Below are 20349 nucleotides of genomic sequence, written 5' to 3'. Positions count from 1 at the left end.
CCTATAGAGTAACTAAAAGAAGATTAGAAGAATGGGAAGTTCTAAAGGGGAGAGAGCGATATCACTGTGAAAGTCTAAATTAACTACAACTAAGAATAAACTCTTGAAGCAACCAAACATCAATTTTTATGTCTATTTTGAATGAAATAGAAAAAAACCTTATTTTAAAGTACAAAATATTTAGTCTCCAATTATCAAATCTGATTAGGAAAAAATAAAATTTCTCCTCATAGGCATTTTCTCATCCAGAGGCATAGAACTTTCCAGAAATTGAATACTCATGACTAGAAGAAAGAGAACTGAAGTTTCTCAAATTTTTGAAAATTCTCAAAAGAGAAAAAGAATGTTGTTAACTAGATGTTAACTAGACTTATGTCATCATTTGCAATATGCACAAATATCAAATCATTGTCACACCTGAAGCCAATATAGTGTTACATGTCAATTACAGCTCAAAAATTTTAAATGCCTAATGACTGTTAAAATAAAAATTTAATACTGACATGTCTTCAATCACACATAAAGTTATAATCATATTAAAATGGTGTGATTTTAGGTATGAGAGTGAAATACACGAATCCTTACTAATCAGGGGAAAGACAGTATTTCCTTTCACTCATTAAGTACTTTATAGAGATATTGAATCTGAATCTTCGGTCAGATTTCTTTTTCTTCTTTTCATACTTAGCTGAATTTTCATGAAGATCAGAGAAAAGGCAAAGAATTCTGATCAAGACTTCTCTGTATTTGGCTGGCTTAGTTCCAGCTCATGTGAGAACCAGGGAAGTTTTCAACTACAGAAAATATGGAGGCCAGTTCTTTTTTGGCCAATATGGTATATGATTTTGGACTCAAATTGGAGGCACTATATAACCGGGGAGTTATTTAGACCCAGACATAAGAAGACAGATACTTAATAATATCTTAGTTGATAGATGCACTAAATTCACATATTGTTGAGAAGTGATCAGGGTTTCGTAAAGCCAGAAAAGATCATATGGACTAAATTTGAAGATAGGAAAAAATTATACCTTACTCTTGGTTCAAAGTTGCTTTTATTTCTTGGCTATTGGAAACCTTTTACCCTTTTATTTGAAGACAACTTTCAGAAACTTCTTTACCTGGATATTTTATTAAGTACATGACAGAGAGGGCACTATATGTATAGTACTAAGTATCTTTGCCACTTTTTGGAATTCCCCCAACCGAAAGTCCAGCACTAGGTAAAAATGATGACTTTCTACATTCATAATAATTTCCCAGTAGTTTTCCTTTTAAAGGATGGACAAATTCATTACTGCGAATTATTTCCAGATTGATCTCTTACTAATATTCTAATCTAGTTTTTAATACTGAAAGGCAAAGAGATGAAAATGAACTTTAAACTTTTATGTAGAGTTGTTAAAAGACTAAACTATATTCAAATATCACTCATTAAAACTAGTGAACTAACTTACCACACTTTTAATAAATCTTCCTTAATCCTTGAATATGGCTTCCTTGCAAATGGGGACTTTAAAAAATGACAGTTTTTAAACATATATTCCACTACTATATTTTGCTTTTTAGAGTAGATTGTTACATGTTTTAAAGCTGGCAACTTATTAGGCATAATTCAGTTATTTGTATGTCTAATCCTCATGTTCTTAGCCAATAGTTTGGTTGGTCATAGATTTTAAAATGTAAACTAGGGACTTCCCTGTTGGTGCAGCGGTTAAGAATCCGCCTGCCAATGCAGGGGACACGGGTTCGAGCCCTAGTCTGAGAAGATCCCACATGCTGCAGAGCAACTAAGCTCGTGAACCACAACTACTAAGCCTGCACTCTAGAGCCCACAAGCCACAGCTACTGAAGTCCACGCGCCTAGAGCCCATGCTCTGCAACAAGAGAAGCCACTTCAATGAGAAGCCCCCGCACCGCAACGAAGAGTAGACCCCGCTCGCCGCAACTAGCAAAAGCCCGTGCACAGCAACGAAGACCCAACGCAGCAAAAAAAAAAATAAATTTATATCAAAAAATAAAATGTAAACTAATTTTCCTTCTCCCTCTTTTGGTATTGAAGACTGTTGATGAACAGTCTATCAGTCTAGTTCTCATTCTTTTATCTATAAACTTCTTTACTCTAAGATGTTTTCTTTATTCTTGATGTTCTGATATTTGCTAGGTCCAAACCTGAGATTCACCCAATATACTGAATTTTTTTAAGTTAACTATAGTTTTTGGTGGGCTTTTTTCCCCCAAAATTTCCATTTGGCAGGTTTTCACAACAATTTGTTCTTTTTTTTTTTTAAACAATTGCCATTTCCTTCTTTTTTGTTGGAGGAAATTAAATATCTTTTACTTTTTTTGTTTGTTTGTTTGCGGTATGCGGGCCTCTCACTGCTGTGGCCTCTCCCGTTGCGGAGCACAGGCTCCAGACGCGCAGGCTCAGCGGCCATGGCTCACGGGCCCAGCCGCTCCGCGGCATGTGGGATCTTCCCGGACCGGGGCACGAACCCGTGTCGCCTGCCTTAGCAGGCGGACTCTGAACCACTGCGCCACCAGGGAAGCCCTACTTTTAAGTTCTTTCCATGTTGTTCCAATCTCTCTTTCTTCTGTAAACATCTTTTATTTGTTGAGTCTGTTTTTCACACTGTTAGTCTTGTTAGTTGGTGATATTTTATTGAGAACTCATGTTCTATTGGAGGTTTCCCTCATACCATTACTGGTTTTGGTAGTCTTGCAAAGGGAGGAAGGAGTCTCAAAGTGGTTACAGCCTCAGGCTCTACAAATCCAAGCCTTAATTAAGAAGCTTAGCTCAACTTTGCCACACACAAGTAGAAGTTCTGGACCAACACCTAATGATGTGTTTGAGCTGGGCCCCAGTCTCCCTTGGGTGGCACTGCTCTGCATTTGCTCTATGAAGCAAAATCTTAGGGACTGTCACCCTCTGCTTCTTGGCTGTCATGATGTCTGATAAGGCTATAGACATGAGAGCTAATGAAGACATCATTTACTTTTCAATCTTTAGAGTAAGCAAGCTGATTTAATCTTAGAATAAAGCTGATTTTGAGGAAAATGATTTGTAACTGAAGTAATTGATACATGAGAATTACCTACAGGGAAAAAACATGGTCTTGATTCATATGCATGACAGTGCTGCATATGGTGGTCCTGGATGACACACCCAACTTGCTGGATGACAAAGAAAACCCACTGCTAAGCAATCCTATATTGTGTACTGAGTTGGTACCAGGTAGAACAAGGTGGTATCCTGGATGGTGATGAGCTAGAACTCATGACTATTTTATCAAAGATTCAAAGCCTCAAAGTACTTAATGTTTAGCACATGGACCCACAACCTGGAAGTATAGAGCACTGAAGCATATCTAGGCTCCTAAGAGACAGACACAGCCAGGCACAAACATGTGCTGTTATTAAAGACAACTAGAAGCCACCTTCTATTTGGCATAATCATGCTATACCTGGTCTAGGACCTATCCCAGCCCTACCTTCTGTTCCTTGAACCACCCACAGAAGTTTACTCAAGCCAACACATGCTCTATCCTCTTGATCACTAATTTGATTTAGCCATCTTCCTCTTCCAATTCTCTCTGCTCCTATTCAATGATACTCAGATGTGGAGGATGAACAAGGAGCCTTCAGTGGAGGGCTGCTCATAAGGCCACCTTCTGAGCATTCTGGGGATGTCAACATCACTAAGACTTAGTTCCAGAACTACTAATATGAGAGGTTTCTGATTGGAATATCAGAGACAAATGGGTTCAGATTTATTTTTTTTTTTGGTATGCGGGCCTCTCACTGTTGTGGCCTCTCCCGCTGCAGAGCACAGGCTCTAGACGCACAGGCTTTTTCTTCCAAGTTCAACAACTTGGGGACATTTTCTTGTTTAATTCAAGAAAATGATCAAGTTTGATACTCCACTGCCAGATATGGTCCTTCTGAGATATTACATATACTTAACTGCTGTAGCTTGGTATTAGTATCCCATGAAAGCTGGAACAGAGAATGAATTTCTAGCTACAGTATCACTATACCATTGCAAGATGCATACCATCCGGTCCTGACAGTAGACCAAAGGGTATAATAAGATTTTTCAAAGTTGAGGGATACCAGGGAGTTCCCTGGCAGTCCAGTGGTAGGACTCAGTGCTTTCACTGCCATGGCCTGGGTTCAATCCCTGGTCGGGAACTAAGATCCTGCAAGTTTTGCACCATGGCCAAAAAAGAAAAAAAAAAAAATTGAGGGATAGCAGAGAAAACTCTAATTTTAAAAGATACATGCAAGTTCACAGTAGCACTATTTATAATAGGCAAGACATGGAAGCAAGCTAAATGTCCAACAACAGATGAATAGATAAAGAAGATGTGGCATATATATATATATATACACACACATACACACACACACAATGGAATATTATGCAGCCGTAAAAAGAATGAAATAATGCCTTTTGCAGCAACATGCATGGACTTAGAGTTTACCATATTAAGTGAAGTAAGTCAGACAGAAAAAGACAAATATATGATATCACTTATTTGTGGAATCTAAAAAGATGATACAAATGAACTTATTTACAAAACAGAAATAGAGTCAAAGACTTATGGCTACCAAAGGGGAGTGGGGGAGGGACGGATAAATTAGGAGTTTGGGATTAACACATACACACTACTATATATAAAATTGGTAAACAACAAGGACCTACTCTTTAGCACAGGGAACTATACTCAATATCTTGTAATAACCTATAATGGAAAAGAATCTGAAAAAGTATATATATATATATATATATACACACACACACACATACACACACATGTATAACTGAATCACTTTGCTGTACTCTGGAAACTAACAACATTGTAAATTAACTATACTTCAATAAAAATAATTTTTAAGGGCTTCCCTGGTGGCGCAGTGTTTGGGAGTCCGCCTGCCGATGCAGGGGACGCGGGTTCGTTCTCCAGTCCGGGAAGATCCCACATGCCGCGGAGTGGCTGGGCCAGTGAGCCATGGCCGCTGAGCCTGCGCGTCGGGAGACTGTGCTCGGCAACGGGAGAGGCCACAACAGTGAGAGGCCCGCATACCGCAAAAAAAAAAAATAATAATAATAATAATTTTTAAAAAGTTGAGGGATAAATTATACCATATGGAAATAAAGTTTAAAATAAGGCTAGGCATCAGAAATATGGATTTGACCAACTTAAATCTTAGAAATAAATACCATCTCACCTCAAAATAAATAAATAGTAACCTGTGAGGTGATGGACATTAACTAACCTTATTGTAATAATCATTTCATAATAAACACATATATAAATCATAACACTGTACACCCTAAACATGCACAATGTTATTTGTCAATTATATCTCAATAAAGCTGGGGAAGAAAAAAGAAAGAAATACCATGAAACTAATTTAAAGACTACAAAGAAACCACAATATAAAAACAAAAACACAGTTAAGGAAAAGATTTTACACACACACATCATTGATTTTACATACACACACACATAATTTGGATTCTATTTTTTTGTTCTAAATTGTATTCTAGAATATTGCTCTTCTGACTGAAAACAAACATCTAGACCATCAGATCCCTGAGAACAGAAACCAGACCATTAATATCTGAATACCCAGAGCTCAATACAGTATACTGTAAATGGTGTGAATTCAATATTTTTATTTAGGTACATAATTTAATGATAGAACACTCAAATTTCTTTAAACACAATATTTCAAGTTATTATATTTTTGTCTGAGTACAGATCTGAAGTGGTACAAATTGTATCTAAAGATTGAACCATGAATTAAGCAAAAAGGGTGGAAAACAATTCTTCTGACTTAGGTTTCAATTCCTTACTCCCACTCTTGCTTGCCTCAAATGATTTCTATTGAAGATATTTAGGTAAACCTTTAATGGACAACATGTGAAAAGGTCCGTTGACTATAGGGCTAATTGAGACAAGCTCATGGGTACTGAGCAGGGGGCCTTCGGACTTTGAAAGGTCCACTTCCTGCAGAAGCCATTCCTGTTCTCTTTTCTACTTTAATCCAGACCTGCTTGAATGAAGCCCCATTAAGTAGCTACTGACCACTTACGTACGTAATATATAACTTAAATGTATAAATAACTTAGAAGTAAAGTAGAAAAATGGTTTTCTTTTAAAGAAAAAGCAAATGGAAGACCAGCCACCGCTCTGGAGCACACCAGGCATGACACTGAGCATCCCCTCCCCAAATGTCTGCCCCAGCCCCCATTTGTCAACATCCATCACCCTGACCCTCTTGCCTCTGGCAATATGGCTAGACTTACCTCAGAGGTTTCACAGATAGAAAAAAGCTGAAGGAAACTGGGGATTCCATACCAGGTGTACATTCCACCAGCAGTGATTGACACACATGCCACGTGCGATCATTAACACTGGGAGCCTGCCTGTTTTCAGCTTTACAGGCTGCTTAAGAACACTTCTTAATGAGAGAGACTCTGCTGGTCTTGGATCATCATGGAATGATGAGGCTTACTTTAGTAAGAATGACCCTCTTACATTATAGGGCCAAAGAACACATGCACAAGAGTGTGGGGATCAGACAAACTATGTTTTTCTGTTTTTGGTTTTTGTCAGTGCCTATATACATACATATGGCACAGTTTAATAAAGTTGCTTTTCTTATGTTTCATTGCTTTGTAAAATCACATCATATATACAGTCATCAATAAAACTCACAGATGGCCAGTACGAAATTTAGAAGTTTCCAACACTGTAAAAAAATGACAAGGAGTTATCAGCCCTCAGGTAAACTTCAGGATGGGTCAGCCCTAACATTAATCACTGTGGACTGCAAGCACTAAGTTCTGTGTAGTTCTATTTGAGAGGAGAGGACTTCATCCACTGGTACCGTCACCTGATCACCATCAGGGCACAAAAAGTTCTCATGGCTTTGGCACTCTCTGTTCCCTGGAAGGGTTTCTGACTGGTGGAGGCAGAGAGGACAGTGAACGATCCAAAAGGAATCAACAACCCCTAAATGGGCCAATTGTACATCCTGGAATCCTACCCAGGCCAGGACCCGAGACTGGAAGCCAAGAACTGTTGTCAACTACATGGGTCTTCATCCAAGCACAGAAGCACAGCCCCATCCCTCACCCCTTCCTCAGTCTAAAGTAGAGCAGAGGGGAAGCTCTTTGGGAGAAGAGAGGAAGGAAATTTGGTACAGACAAAGGCCAGGCTACTTCCCAGAGGCCTAATGCTCTAGGCCACACCTAACTAAGAGTGTGGAATATGGTCCCACTTTGAAGATGAATAGCACTATTTTAAGCGTAGAACATCTCGGGAAAATCCAGGATGCCTACTCTGAAACTTTAACTCGAGGCTGTGGAAGACACATCAGTATGCAGGTATATTCTCCTCTTAAAAATCTAAGATGACAGAGACCACGCTGGTGGTCCAGTGACTAAGGCTCCACGCTCCCAGTGCAGGGAGCCCAGGTTGGATCCCTGCGCAGGGAACTAGATCCCGCATGCCACAACTAAAAAAACATTCTGCATGCTGCAACTAAAGATCCTGCATGCCGCAACTAAGACCCGGTGCAACCAAATAAATATTAAACAAAAAATCTAGAGGAGAAAAAATATGAAATCTTGCCATTTGCGACAACATGGAGGGACTTTGAGGGTATTATGCTAAGTGAAGTAAGTCAGACAGAGAAAGATAAATACTATAGGATTTCACTCATATCTGGAATATGAAAAACTATAATAAACAAACAAAACCCCTAATAAATGAACAAACCAAAACCAAATAAAACAAACATGTCATTACAGACAACAGAGTAGTGGTTATCAGAGCGGGTAGGTAAACGAGGGAGACAAAGTGGATAAAGGGGATCAACTGTATGGTGATAGATGAAAAATAAATTTTTGGTGGTGAGCACATTGTAGGGTATACAGATGTAGAAATATAATGCCATAAATCAAGATTACCTCAATAAAAAATAAAATAAATCATTGTAAATGAAAAAATGTAGATGGATATTTTCGTTTTCAAGCACCAAACACTTTTTAAAAACTTTAATTGGCTAATATAGTGCACATGTTAAGCAGACTTTTAAAGAGACTCTACATCTTGAGTGGGTTAAGTAATCATTTATAACCATCTTGAAACATGTTTAACTCGGTTTTTCTAGTGACATGAGATTAAACATGGAAACCAAACTGTGTTTCACTCACAACATATAAGCAAACAAACTGCATGTACATGTGTAGATTTATGCAAAAGCCCGGTGACACAACTATGTTTAGCTTTTCAGATTAGGTACATACGGCCACCCACTCGCCCTGTATTATCTCACCAAACACAAGAGCAGCAACTTTTCTATTTCAATACAATTATGGGCAGAAATTATATGATATAAAATAGAGGTTCTTCCGTAAAGGTTAAGATTTAGCATATAAGCAGGGAAGACAAAAGCAAAGTTCCCATGAAGTCAAAAATAATACCACACTGGTCCAGTGCTCCATGAAACTCTGAGTTAAATTATAGTCCTCAAAGGCGTGTACTTGGATCCAGATTCACCAAGACACTTCAGTATGCTTCAAACTGGCTCATCATCATCTTCCTGCTGTATTCATAAGCCAAAAATAGTGCCGCATTGGCAGGGAACGCTCGAATCAAAGTAGCTTTCAGACCAGAATATAAAGCTGCTTACTCCTTCGTTTTTCACAACACTTAAGAGTTCTGATAAATCCTGCCTGTTTTCCAAGCATGGAAAGAACCTGAATTCTGGATTTGATACAATCCACTGGGTATATGACAAGCCAAAGGCAAATTCCAGCAATTCCACCGCTTAACATCAAGGGGACAGGGCCTAGTTCATCTTTTGATCCATCCCAGGCAAAAAACCATCGACTAAGTTCATAGCCACCGAAGAAGAAATAGCCTGGTACTACTTGAAACAGAGTGCTCGTGAGTCCGTGGTAGAAGCCCAAGGGGCCATCCTTTCTAAGGATACTCTTCACGACGGACCAAACTGTATTATGGCTTTTTGCTATCCTCCCTGACATCTCCAGTTCGTGCATGGTCTGCAGCCGGCACTTCACCAGCTCAGTGGGGCACAGGGCCAGCGCGGCAAACGCAGAGGGGACGGAACCAGCGGCCGCAGTCTGCAGATCATTCAGCTTCGCCCGCTTGTCCAATCCAACCACTTTCCTCACGAACTGTTGGCAGAAGCCGTAGCACAAGAAGAGGACTGAGTTCTCGGCGACGTAGGCCATCAGCGCGGGGGCCGGCCCCTTTGTAGAAGCCCCGCAAACCCACCTGGGAGTACGTCTTCAGGCCACAGTCGACGAGGCCCTTGTACAGGCCAGGGAACGTCTGCATCTTCACTTGCATTGTGTCGAAGGGCTGCCCGGTCAGGACGCATGCTGTGCCCCCAAGGGCCCCCGCGGTGAGGTCGATGGCGGCTTGGATGGCAGGACTGCATTTCATGTTCGCCCACTCTTCTGCTGGTCTCCGAGGAAGGGAACTCTCTGGAGCTTAGGAGGCCGTCCCGTGTCCAGCCGCCTGCTCTTGGCTCTCTCTCCGGCGCGGGAGAAGCCGCTTAACCCCAGACTAGGCCGCGGGCCGCCCTCCCCACGCACTGAAATAACCCCCGGCCCGCGGGCCCGCGCGCGCCTCTCCTGGCGCCCTGCGGCCGCCGCGTCTGGGCCCTAAACCCGTCAGCCGCCCTCCTGCTCGCTCCGCGCCGCCCGGCGGTCCCAGCGCCCGCGGGCCCCGGGGCAGACTAGAGAAACACTTCTAATGAATCTCAATACAGCAGTAGAAAGCTGTCCGATAAATTCCTGCCATTACGGCCAGAAACTCTAGGCGCTGCTGCGGCGTAGGAAGACTCGCCTTCCTGTTCGGCCAGAGACCCCCACCTCCCGGCAAAACAAAATGGGAGGTGCTTGATCGCGCCTCGGGTCAAAGGGTCAATCTACAAAGGTTTAAAATAGGGAAAACGAACAAACACTTTGCGGGGTTTACCTGACAATCGGTGGCTCCTTCGGATCAGAAAACCCTTAATCGTCTCCGGAGAGGAATGGCGGCTCCACAAAGGCGCCGGCCGCCGCGCCTCTCCAGGTGTAGCTCTTTGCCCGCTGGGGGCGACGCCGGGGGAGGCCTGAGGCGGGCAGATCCTCTCTTTCGTGGTAACATCGCCGAGGATCCTGGCCTGAAGCCCTGTGAGCTGGTGGGACGCACACCCTCGTTATTTCTAGAGGTTAAGTCAAGGCCGTGTACAATCGCATTGGAAAACATTTATATACAGCTAAAAACCTTGATATAAAAGACCTGTGTGGCTCCAGCGCTCTGTGCGTGCTAAGTCTCGGGGTTCTTGCTGAGGAGCCATGCAGCTTTATGCAGCAGCAGTTCTGGATATAACTGACTACAGGCCTAGTAGGCAAGATGCAGTTTGGGGCATCAGTGAGGGTACCGCTGTCAGGACACACTTTTCCTCCCATATGCTTATAATCCCAGCGTTGGAACGAATTCTCTTAAAGTTTACATTTTAAGCCCTAGGCGGTATTTTACTTTGGGGGTAAAAACAAAATGGTGGAGGGGGCAGAAAGTATGCTAAAAGGATTCTTTCATTTAGAAAGCTTTCCTTGTCTGATTCTTTGGGTATCAGTTAATATTTAAAAGTGAGGCACCTAAAAGCAGATTATGCGTGGATACTGTTTGTCAACAGGTAGACTTCATTGTAGTAAGTGGTGACTTGGCCTTTTCTTTGGAGAGTGCCCAAATGTATCTGGATTTCTTTTCTCTGGTACCATATGGTTTCTTCAGAGAATAATCCTCCAGTCTTGACTGTGTGTGTGTGTCTGTGTGTGTTTGCGGGGGAGGGGGGGTGCGGGGGGTGTTTACCTTGGGTACTGATTTAATGACACCAAGTGGGAGAAGAGGGTTGACATCCTGCAGTCAGAAAACAGACTTTCACACAATTCCCTTGTTCAATGCTATGGACCCCCAGCCTCCATCTGTGCCTTCTTTGGTTCAATTTACCCAGAAAATAAACTTTCTGTCTGTGGCATGGGGAAGGAAAAGTCATCGGGCTTGAGTGAGATAGGGCTCCTGGACATCCAACAGCTCTGAGCACAGATCTTATTATCTTATTTTTTTGTCTGTGCCACATGGCATGCAGGATCTTAGTTCCCAGACCAGGGATGGAATCTGTGGCCCCTGCGGTGGAAGCCCAGAGTCCTAACCACTGGACTGCCAGCGAAGTCCCTGAACACAGCTATTAATGAATCCTGTTTCTAGCCTCACACCTTCCCTCTTCCTTGGAAACTGCCTGCAAAAACTGAGCCTCAGTGTCTATATCAAGTGCGTGGGTTTGTTTCTCCTTGGTATACCTCCTTGCAGACATTTAGCATGTAACTTTCTGTGATCTATGAATTTATCGTTTCTTCATCTGCTTTGGCCTTCTGAAAACATTGACATCTCTCATCCACTGTTGTCTCATCTCCTATTTTCCTTGCCCTTGGGGGTTACTATATTAGCAGGCTATCTGACAGAGAAAAGAGATTCATGAGAACAATGTGCCATTTTAAACTAGAAAAAAATTTTTTTAATTTTAAAAATTTTTAAAATTTCGTATCACATTTGGTTTTTTAAAAATTAATTTTATTTATTTTTGGCTGCATTGGGTCTTTGTTGCTGTGCTCAGGCTTTCTCTAGTTGCCGAGGGCGGGGGATATTCTTCGTTGCGGTGCACAGGCTTCTCATTGCGCTGGTTTCTGTTGTTGCAGAGCATGGGCTCTAGATGCACGGGCTTCAGTAGTTGTGGCATGCAGGCTCAGTAGTTGTGGCTCACGGGCTCTAGAGAACAGGCTCAGTAGTTGTGGCACATGGGCTTAGGTGCTCCACAGCATGTGGTATCTTCCCGGACCAGGGCTCAAACCTGTGTCCCCTGCATTGGCAGGTGGATTAACCACTGCACCACCAGGGAAGTCCCTCACATTTGAGGGTTTTTAAAAACTGTTTTGGTTTTTTAAAACTGTCCATTAATTACCTATGGTTCATTGTTTGTTTTTTAGAAGCACATACTGTTTTTACAAACACAAGAGATGCTGGATACTACAATAAGTCATCAACTGCTTTTGCATTAAATTCATATATGTATATGTTCTGGAGAAACCAAGTTAGTAATCAGCGCCAGGGATCATGAGGGCATTAATAGGGAAATCGTCTGTAATTTCATTGAATTATCAGACATAGCTGTGCAAATAATACACAGATCTCAAGTTCCATGAAATGTATTTAAACAGCTGGACTTGGAGCACATGCACTCCCACGCATACATGGAAAACAATGGCAAAGGAACTTCCAAATTTTCAGTGAAGATGCACATCCACATCACATGTTCCCTAGCAATCAGATGGAGTAGCCAGATAGGATTACCAGAGAAAGTAAGGTTTGAGCTGAGGGCTGAGTAACAAAAAGCTAGCCATGAGACTATCTGGAGACTGTTTCAGGAAAAGGGAAATATAAGTGTAATATAAGTAGAGCTCTGTAGTGTGAAAGAGCTGGGCGTCTGAAATACAGAAAGAAGGCCAATATACCTGCTGTGTGGTGAGCAGTCTTCCTAGTCTGTGTTTTCACACAATTCTTACCAGGTAATAAAAGTTTAAGCAGAGTTGAAGACAGTCCTTCAGAGGCATGATTGGTCACAATTTGTCCAAAGTTTTTGTCTCAAACATTTGATCTACAAATTCAAAACGTCAGGCTTTATGACATTTAGATGTGAACATAAAGATCCCATTTACGTAATCTATAGAAATAATGCAAAACAGAGACCACACTGACATGCTTATTGCAGCATTCTGTGTAATAGCAAATGTAAAATGGAACAACCTAAGTGACCGGCAATAGGGGAGTGAATAAAATTAAGAATTTGTAAAATTTCTGCATTGCTTAAAATTTTCAGTTAGTTTTTTCTTATAATATTTTAAAACACTAATTTAAAATATTCAACTTCCATTCATGAACTCAGAAATATTGAAAACCGTAGCCCACCTATACATCACACTCATCAGGCAAGGGAGCTGTGAGAAAAGTGAGTCTTTTTTGGTAACTCTGGATTTACATGAAGGGAAATGGATCCCAATCTTCTTAAGGTTTTCTCTTTTGAAGTTTACATAACAGATAATTACTCTTCATTATGGAGGTTTTAATATTTATGCAAGACCAAGCCGTAAATGAATCAAATAAAAACCAAAGCTACAGTAGTAAACTGACTCAGTTTGCTTATGCTGCGGATGTATTTGAAGCAAACTTTGTTTCTGCTGTAATTTATAAACTTTTAGAATGATTCTTTAATTTGAAATCAGTCAACCCCATTTAAAGCAGCTGTTTCTTTATACACTTTTCTACCATTTCAATCAGGCTTTAAATCAAATTTTTGATCCCTGTACGTTCAGACCCTAGTAAATAGGCAATAATAGTTTGCTTTTATTCTAGGAATTGTTCTAAGTCCTTATATGTATCAACTCAATAGCCAACAACTCAAGGGCCCCCAGGTAGGTAATATTATCACCTCCATTTTAGAGATGAGGAAACTGAAACCAACAGATTAATTTACTTGCCCAAGATCAATCTCAACTAGGTCACTGAAATAGGATACAAACACAGGCACCACATCTCCTGAACTTGTGATTTTAATCTCTACTCTTCTTTAGTAAGTTTACAGTGACTAACAAGGCAAAGTACGTAATCTCAGTGAATTTACAGCCTAGTGAGGACATGGGCAACAGGTAACTTAGACTTTGGTATGATAGATGCGTAATAGTATTTATCCCAATAGACTATTAAAGAGAAAGAGTAGTAATTAAACTCCTTGAAAAAAATGTAAATAAGCTCAGGATTGAAAATAGTGAGAGAATGTGGTGAGACCAGGCTGAAAGAAAAGAATTTAGGATAGTTTAGGAACGTTCTTTATCTCCTGACCTCCAAATGGAGCAGGTGGATTGGAAACATAATGCAAAGATGACATTTCCCCATTTCTTTGCCTCTGCTGTTCCTCTTTTTCTTAAATTCTAACATAACTGCTTCTTTTCCTACAAAACAGAATCCAATTGGTCAGTCCCTTAAACCCCATAAAGAAACCACTTCAGAAGAGGATCTGATACCCACTACCCCTAAAAGAGCAAGACACATTATAAGGTGAAAATTACTTGCTTTTATTTATTGTGAAAACAACTTTATGAAATGATTTGCAATGCAAAACGTGGAAAACTGCTTTGAATAACTGGGACAATAGCTACAGCATGGGAAAACATATGTAAACAAACTTCACTGCCACCAAACTAGACTCTACTAATTTATCTCAGATGGCATCACAGAGTAGCAACGGCAGCTTCTGGTAAACAGAGAAACAGCAGCAAAGTCCTGCAGTGAAGCTGTGATTAATTACTAAACTGAACTCTTCACCCCACTAATCCTACAACTTCCCTACATTTATCTGTCTATACATTCCTACTTACTACAGGACAAACACCCACCAAAGTGGTTCCAAAAGACAAATGAGATAGAAATTCACAGTTATCTTTGTCTGCAAGACAAATCCAATAGAAGGCAGTGGAGGAAATTGGGAACTACTACAAAGTTTTACTATCTAGTCCAGGTGATGAAAACAAAGTTTTTCTTTCAAGGCTGACCACTGTCAGGAATGAAATTAAGTATCAAAACTCTCCTCACTTCTCTAGGAGTGATTCTAGCTCTTCTTGCAAAGAGCTGAGCTGCTCCTTTTCTCGGTCTTCCTTTTGTTTCAGTTCATCCAGCACAGCCTGAAATCTGTTCTTGAGAGCCAGGTTTTCCACTTTCAGGATGAGATCCTCCTGTCGCTTTGCCCTGTCCTGGGTCTCTTGGAGCTTGCCTTTCATGTTATCAATCTGTTTCTGAATTCCCATAACCAGCTGATTAGTTCCCTCGTCTTCTTGCTGGTGTTCATCTGACTCATTTAGCTTGTCCTGTAGCTGCCTTTCCAGATCTTCCTCAGTGTCAATGATGTTTATGTCTTCTTCATCTTGATGCTGTGTCTCATCTTCATCTTCACTGCTGCTGCTAAGGTCATTGAATATCTCCCGAAGCTCATCATGTTCTAATGAGTCACGGCCCTGCCTGTGGCCAGACATGCCTGGGGAAGAGATATCAAGGCCTTGGTTTTCTGCTTCTTTTGTTTCATCTTCAGCAATTATTTCCCAACGGGTACTGACAGCTTCAGCATCTGTGCTCAGCAACCGCTTTACTTCTTTTTCCACATCTGGAGACTCAATATACTTCTTCTTTGCTGTCTTACGGAACCTTCTCTTTCTGACATTTTTTAGAGGCAGAGTAATTCCATGGTTCCATACAAACTTTTTCTCTTTGTCCTTATCCTTTTTCTTGCTTGCTTTGGGATCAGCAGTGGCAACTGGTTCCTCAACAGGAGGATAGAGATCACCGTCAACTGTGGCGACAAGCATCTGAGAGACATCAGCTGTCTTGTAAAAGGTTTTTTTATCAATGGTTTTCAAACTTTCCATAACACATGGCAGATCTACCAATTTTGACGCCAATGGGACCTGGTCCACGCTGACAATTCCATGACGCCCATCAGGGTGTAACTCAATTGTCAGTCTGTCCTTCAGGTTGACATGACCAGACTGTACCGCCCGCCTCACGGTAGAGGCATACTCCAGAGGTAGGCGTAAGATAAACTGGCTCTCTAGTTCGTGAGGAGCATCATCTTTGCTCTTACTCATCTTTATTTCTTTGTGACTCACTTTTTCTCTAATAACCACTTGTTGCACTGAAAAATTTCAGCTATTTCAACAGAAAGACCACTTCTTTATAAATTGAAGTCTTTAACTACAAAGAGTTCTAGGTAGAATAGCAATTAAGCGTCTATTCTGAATTAAGCCCCAAGTCTTTCTAAATATGCTGTAACAATACCAGTCGTTACTGACGCATTGCCTTACGCAGGTCCATTTAAATCTATCAGCTGCAATGCCAAGTTCCAACCTCTAGATGCCGCTACAGGACAACGCAGGGAAAGCAAATGGCGGCTCCTACGGAATGATGTTCGGCACAGAAAGTAAGGCTCAGCAGATACTCCCAATCCACAAACTCTCCCGGAAGAAAGATACGCAAAAAGCGGGGCGCAGTGAGCTCTCTTCGTCTCGGGTACTTACAATCCACTGACGATTATAAGTCCAGTTTCTCCGGACAGGCGCGAGCGGAAAAGGAAGCCACTCAGAGCAAGGTGGCCGGGAGCCGAGCGTCTCCTTCCGAATTCCTTTGTTCTTCCCGGCACTTGGCAAAGCGATCCGCTGATTATCGGTGAAATGGCGGAGGACGGGCAACGCGAAATCTCGCCAACAACCGCAGCTCCAAACGCCAGATTCTGCAACTCCGCAGCTCAGCGGGCCTCCGTCCGTTAACGGCCGACCTAGTCGAAAAAAGACAGCTACGTCACCACACGGGACGGGATGCTACTGTGAGCCGCAACACGCCTCGGGCGGAAGTGCGGGCTGCCCCAGCGCGCGCAGGCGCAACGCCCGAATACGCTCTCCGGCGTGTCTTGTAGTCTCGCGAGAACTTGGCCTTAACGGGATGAAGACTATGTTTCGTAAAGAGGTGTTGGTTTAGCACTTTCCTGTTGGCGCATTGGTTGGGAGTCCGGCTGCAGATGGAGGAGTCAAGGGTTCGTGCCCCAGTCGGGGAGGATCCCGCGTGCCGTGGCTGCTGGGTCTTCGCGTCCGGAGCCTGTGCTCCCCAACGGGAGAGGTCACAACAGTGAGAAGAACGCGTACCCCCCCGACACACACACACAAAAATTTGTTGGTTTAAGGGTACTTAGAGAAAACGGTTATAAAAGGGACATAGATTCTCCCCGCCTCCACTAAGCCAAGGCTTTTACCGGATCTCTGTGGGGCCGGATACCTCCTAGGCCTCCGCGTGATTGCCGGAGATAGGGCGTCCGTGCGAAAGTGGTTTTTGTTTCTGGAAACATCTCGGCATCTCCACAGGCTATATTCAATCTGGAGCCGATAAAAAAAAACTCATAACTAACCATACCGTGGATTTTAAAGTACCCAAGTCAGTGGAGTGAGGACGTGCAGCCCACTATAATTCTTAGTCTGTGTTTGATTATGAAGATGGCTGAAGGGGGCCCGTGACTCGGTCTGTTTCTGTTTTGAAGACCCCCTGAGGGAACAAGGGTGATTCCTCTGTTTTTATTTTAGTTTATTTATTTTTTTATACAGCAAGTTCTTATGAGTCATCCATTTTATACATATTAGTGTATACATGTCAATCCCAATCTCCCAGTTCATCCCCGCCCTCCCCTCCCCTGCCACTTCCCCCACTTGGTGTCCATACGTTTGTTGTCTGCATCTGTGTCTCAATTTCTGCCCTGCAAACTGGTTCATCTGTACCATTTTTCTAGGTTCCACATATATGCGTTAATATACGATATTTGTTTTTCTCTTTCTGACTTCACTCTGTGTGAGTCTCTAGATCCATCCACGTCTCTATAGATGACCCAATTTCGTTCCTTTTTATGGCTGAGTAGTGATTCCTCTTTTTAATGTGTTTGACGTAGATATAAATGTAAACAGAGAAGGTCGTGTTCTTCTGGAGGCCCACGTTCATTTAGGACAGTTGGCTGAAAGACGAATAGTCTGATTAAAGTAGAATATAATGGAAGTATTACTTCCTTCTACTCATTTGCCAGTAATTTTTAAATTAGTTTGGAATTTTAAAAAATCCACCTCTACTGTTTGGATAACTTTTCTGCTTGCCTCTTCTTTAGGTGGGCAAGTATTCTTCAACATGTATTTATAGTACTTCAGTCTAACTGTGTAACAGTTTCCACTTATTCCTATTCATTTCCATTTACTTATTAATAGGATCAATTTGGTAGACTATCAAGGTCATTAAAATTTCAATTTCTATTCTCTAATATATCAACACCTGCATCTAAGTTTTAGAGAATTCACTTAAAATGTGATTAACATTTAGAAAATTCACTTTATTTCTTTATGTACTTATTGTTTCCCTCACCTAAGACTGGAAGCTCCATGATAATCAGGAGTCTAATATCATGTTCATCCGGTCCCAGTGCCTAGTATCAAAACGTGGGAGATAAAAAATATTTGCTAATTGAATGAAACAATTGATCCATCCACAAAGAACATAAATACAATCTAAATCCTATAATAATTTGTCAGAAAATACATTCTGTGTCGCCTTAAAATGAGATAGAGCCACTTCATATATACATTTCCACTCCAGTCACGGACGGTACCAATTGTTATGAGGCCAGAAGTTTGCAAATAGCGTGTGTGAATGTGACCCCTTTTGTTTCGTACACTGTGCTACCGTGTGTCATGGGGTGCAATTTAAATGGTTTGGTACCAGTCTGGTTTTTTATGTTAAGTTTGAAGGAAAATTATGCTCTTCTACATAACTGTATTTTAGCTCTTTGTTTTGTAATGTAAAGAAGAACGTTAGCTGATGTATATGTAATAGGATGGTCTATTTCCTCTTTTTGAAGAAGTTTTTCCAATGTGCTTGTCCCTTAATTGTACCTGATTTTACTTACTTCATAGATATGAGTTTAGCATGCTAGCCTTTGCATAATGCTTTATTTAACCCTATAAAATGTGAGGCCATGCTTATACATGAAAATAATCCAAATATTGCTTTGCATTTTAATTGCCTATGAGTTTTATGATGCTCAAATATCTTTGTCACAGAAAATAACTTGAGATAAATTCTGGGCAATTCAGATTTGCCAAAATTATGGTGTAGTTTAGTTATTAAACCTTGAAATGGAAGGTTGTCAGAGTTAATTAAAAGGATCAACTGAAGTGTCCCCTAAAGTATCTACCTCCTTCAATCCTGAAACATATTTTCTGTTTTTGAGTTTAATACATTTTCTGAATGCTATTTTTTGAGGGGTAGTTACACTGATCTTAAAGCTAAGGGCACTGCCACATCACCATTTCCTTAATGTCTATTGATAGATCCAGTTGTTGTTCTTGTTGTTTTGACTGGGGAACTGAATTTTATTTATTTATTTTATTTTTGGCTGCATTGGGACTCTGTTGCTGCGCACCGGCTTTCTCTAGTTGGAGCGAGCTGGGGCTACTCTTCGTTGCATTGCGTGAGGTTCTCATTGCGGTGGGTTCTCTTGTTGCAGAGCACGGGCTCTAGGAGCGCGGGCTTCAGTAGTTGCAGCACGCAGGCTCAGTAGTTGTGGCTCACGGGCTTAGTTGCTCCGCGGCATGTGGGATCTTCTCGGACCAGGGCTCGAACCCGTGTCCCCTGCATTGGCAGGCAGATTCTTAACCACTACACTGCCTGGCTAATCTCAGGGGACTGAATTTTTAATTTTGTTTAATTTTTTTAACACCTTTATTGGAGTATAATTGCTTTACAATGGTGTGTTAGTTTCTGCTTTATAACAAAGTGAATCAGCTATACATATACATATATCCCCATATCTCTTCCCTCTTGCGTCTCCCTCCCTCCCACCCTCCCTATCCCACCCCTCTAGGTGGACACAAAGCACCGAGCTGATCTCTCTGTGCTATGTGGCTGCTTCCCACTAGCTATCTATTTTACATTTGGTAGTGTATGTATGTCCATGCCACTCTCTCACTTCGTCCCAGCTTCCCCTTCCCCGTGTCCTCAAGTCCATTCTCTATGTAGCAGCTGGTTTCTTAATGATGGTCTTCTTCCTGGCTTGCAGGCTGCAGCCTCCTCACCACGTACGTATACATACACCATGTACGTATAGATACACCATGTACGTATACATACACCATGTACGTATACATACACCATGTATGTATACATGGTGTAAAGAAGCAGCTCTGATATTTCTTCCTCTTCTTATAAAGACACTAATCCCATCATGGGCTCCACCCTGATGACTTTATCTAAACCTAATTAGTGCCCAAAGGCCCCTCCTCCTAACACTATCACAGTGGGAGCTAGGGCTTCAATATATGAACTAGGGTAGGGGGTGGGGCACAAACATTCAGTCCATAACACAGATCAATTTGAAAAGATGAAATGTTCAGTTAAAAATGGTTATCCAAAGAGAAAAAGATTAAATTGGGTCTTAATTTAAAAATCAACTTCAAATCGTTCTAAGACTCAAATGTCAAAAACAGAAGCAAAACCCAAAACAACATTCAAGCTCTTAGTGGAAAATACAGGTTAATGGATTTTAGACCTTGGGCTAGAAATAATTTCCTTAAAAAGACACTGACCATAGAATAAAAGATTAATACATTTGTAATAAAATCAAGAAACTTCA

General features: G+C 41.4%; 2 protein-coding genes and 1 pseudogene across 3 annotated transcripts in view; 1 reads left to right on the top strand and 2 right to left on the bottom strand.

The window, feature by feature from the left end:
- Positions 1-20349, top strand: part of LOC309958907 (uncharacterized protein) — a gene marked incomplete at both ends in the record, with an annotated part of 38364 nt that overhangs the window by 3406 nt on the left and 14609 nt on the right. The window contains 2 exon segments of the mRNA XM_082835034.1: positions 9858-9969; positions 10054-10230. Of these exon segments, the coding sequence (XP_082691160.1) occupies positions 9858-9969; positions 10054-10230 (289 nt within the window).
- LOC309960234 (mitochondrial ornithine transporter 2-like) lies at positions 8586-9488 on the bottom strand (annotated as a pseudogene). Its single transcript has one exon. The product of its transcript is annotated as a mitochondrial ornithine transporter 2-like (transcript).
- LOC309960227 (transcription initiation factor TFIID subunit 7-like) lies at positions 14495-15916 on the bottom strand. The gene has a single exon (XM_082836883.1). It carries the CDS (start codon positions 15779-15781, stop codon positions 14732-14734), a length of 1050 nt encoding a protein of 349 aa, XP_082693009.1. The 5' UTR covers positions 15782-15916; the 3' UTR covers positions 14495-14731.

Source organism: Leucopleurus acutus (genome assembly GCF_964270905.1).
Source record: "Leucopleurus acutus genome assembly, chromosome: 3".
NCBI lineage: Eukaryota > Metazoa > Chordata > Mammalia > Artiodactyla > Delphinidae > Leucopleurus > Leucopleurus acutus.
This window is presented reverse-complemented; position numbering and strand designations above follow the sequence as displayed.

Coding starts and splice junctions, on each gene's coding strand:
- LOC309960227 (XM_082836883.1), bottom strand. CDS start 15,781: ATGAGTAAGAGCAAAGATGATGCTCCTCACGAACTAGAGAGCCAGTTT.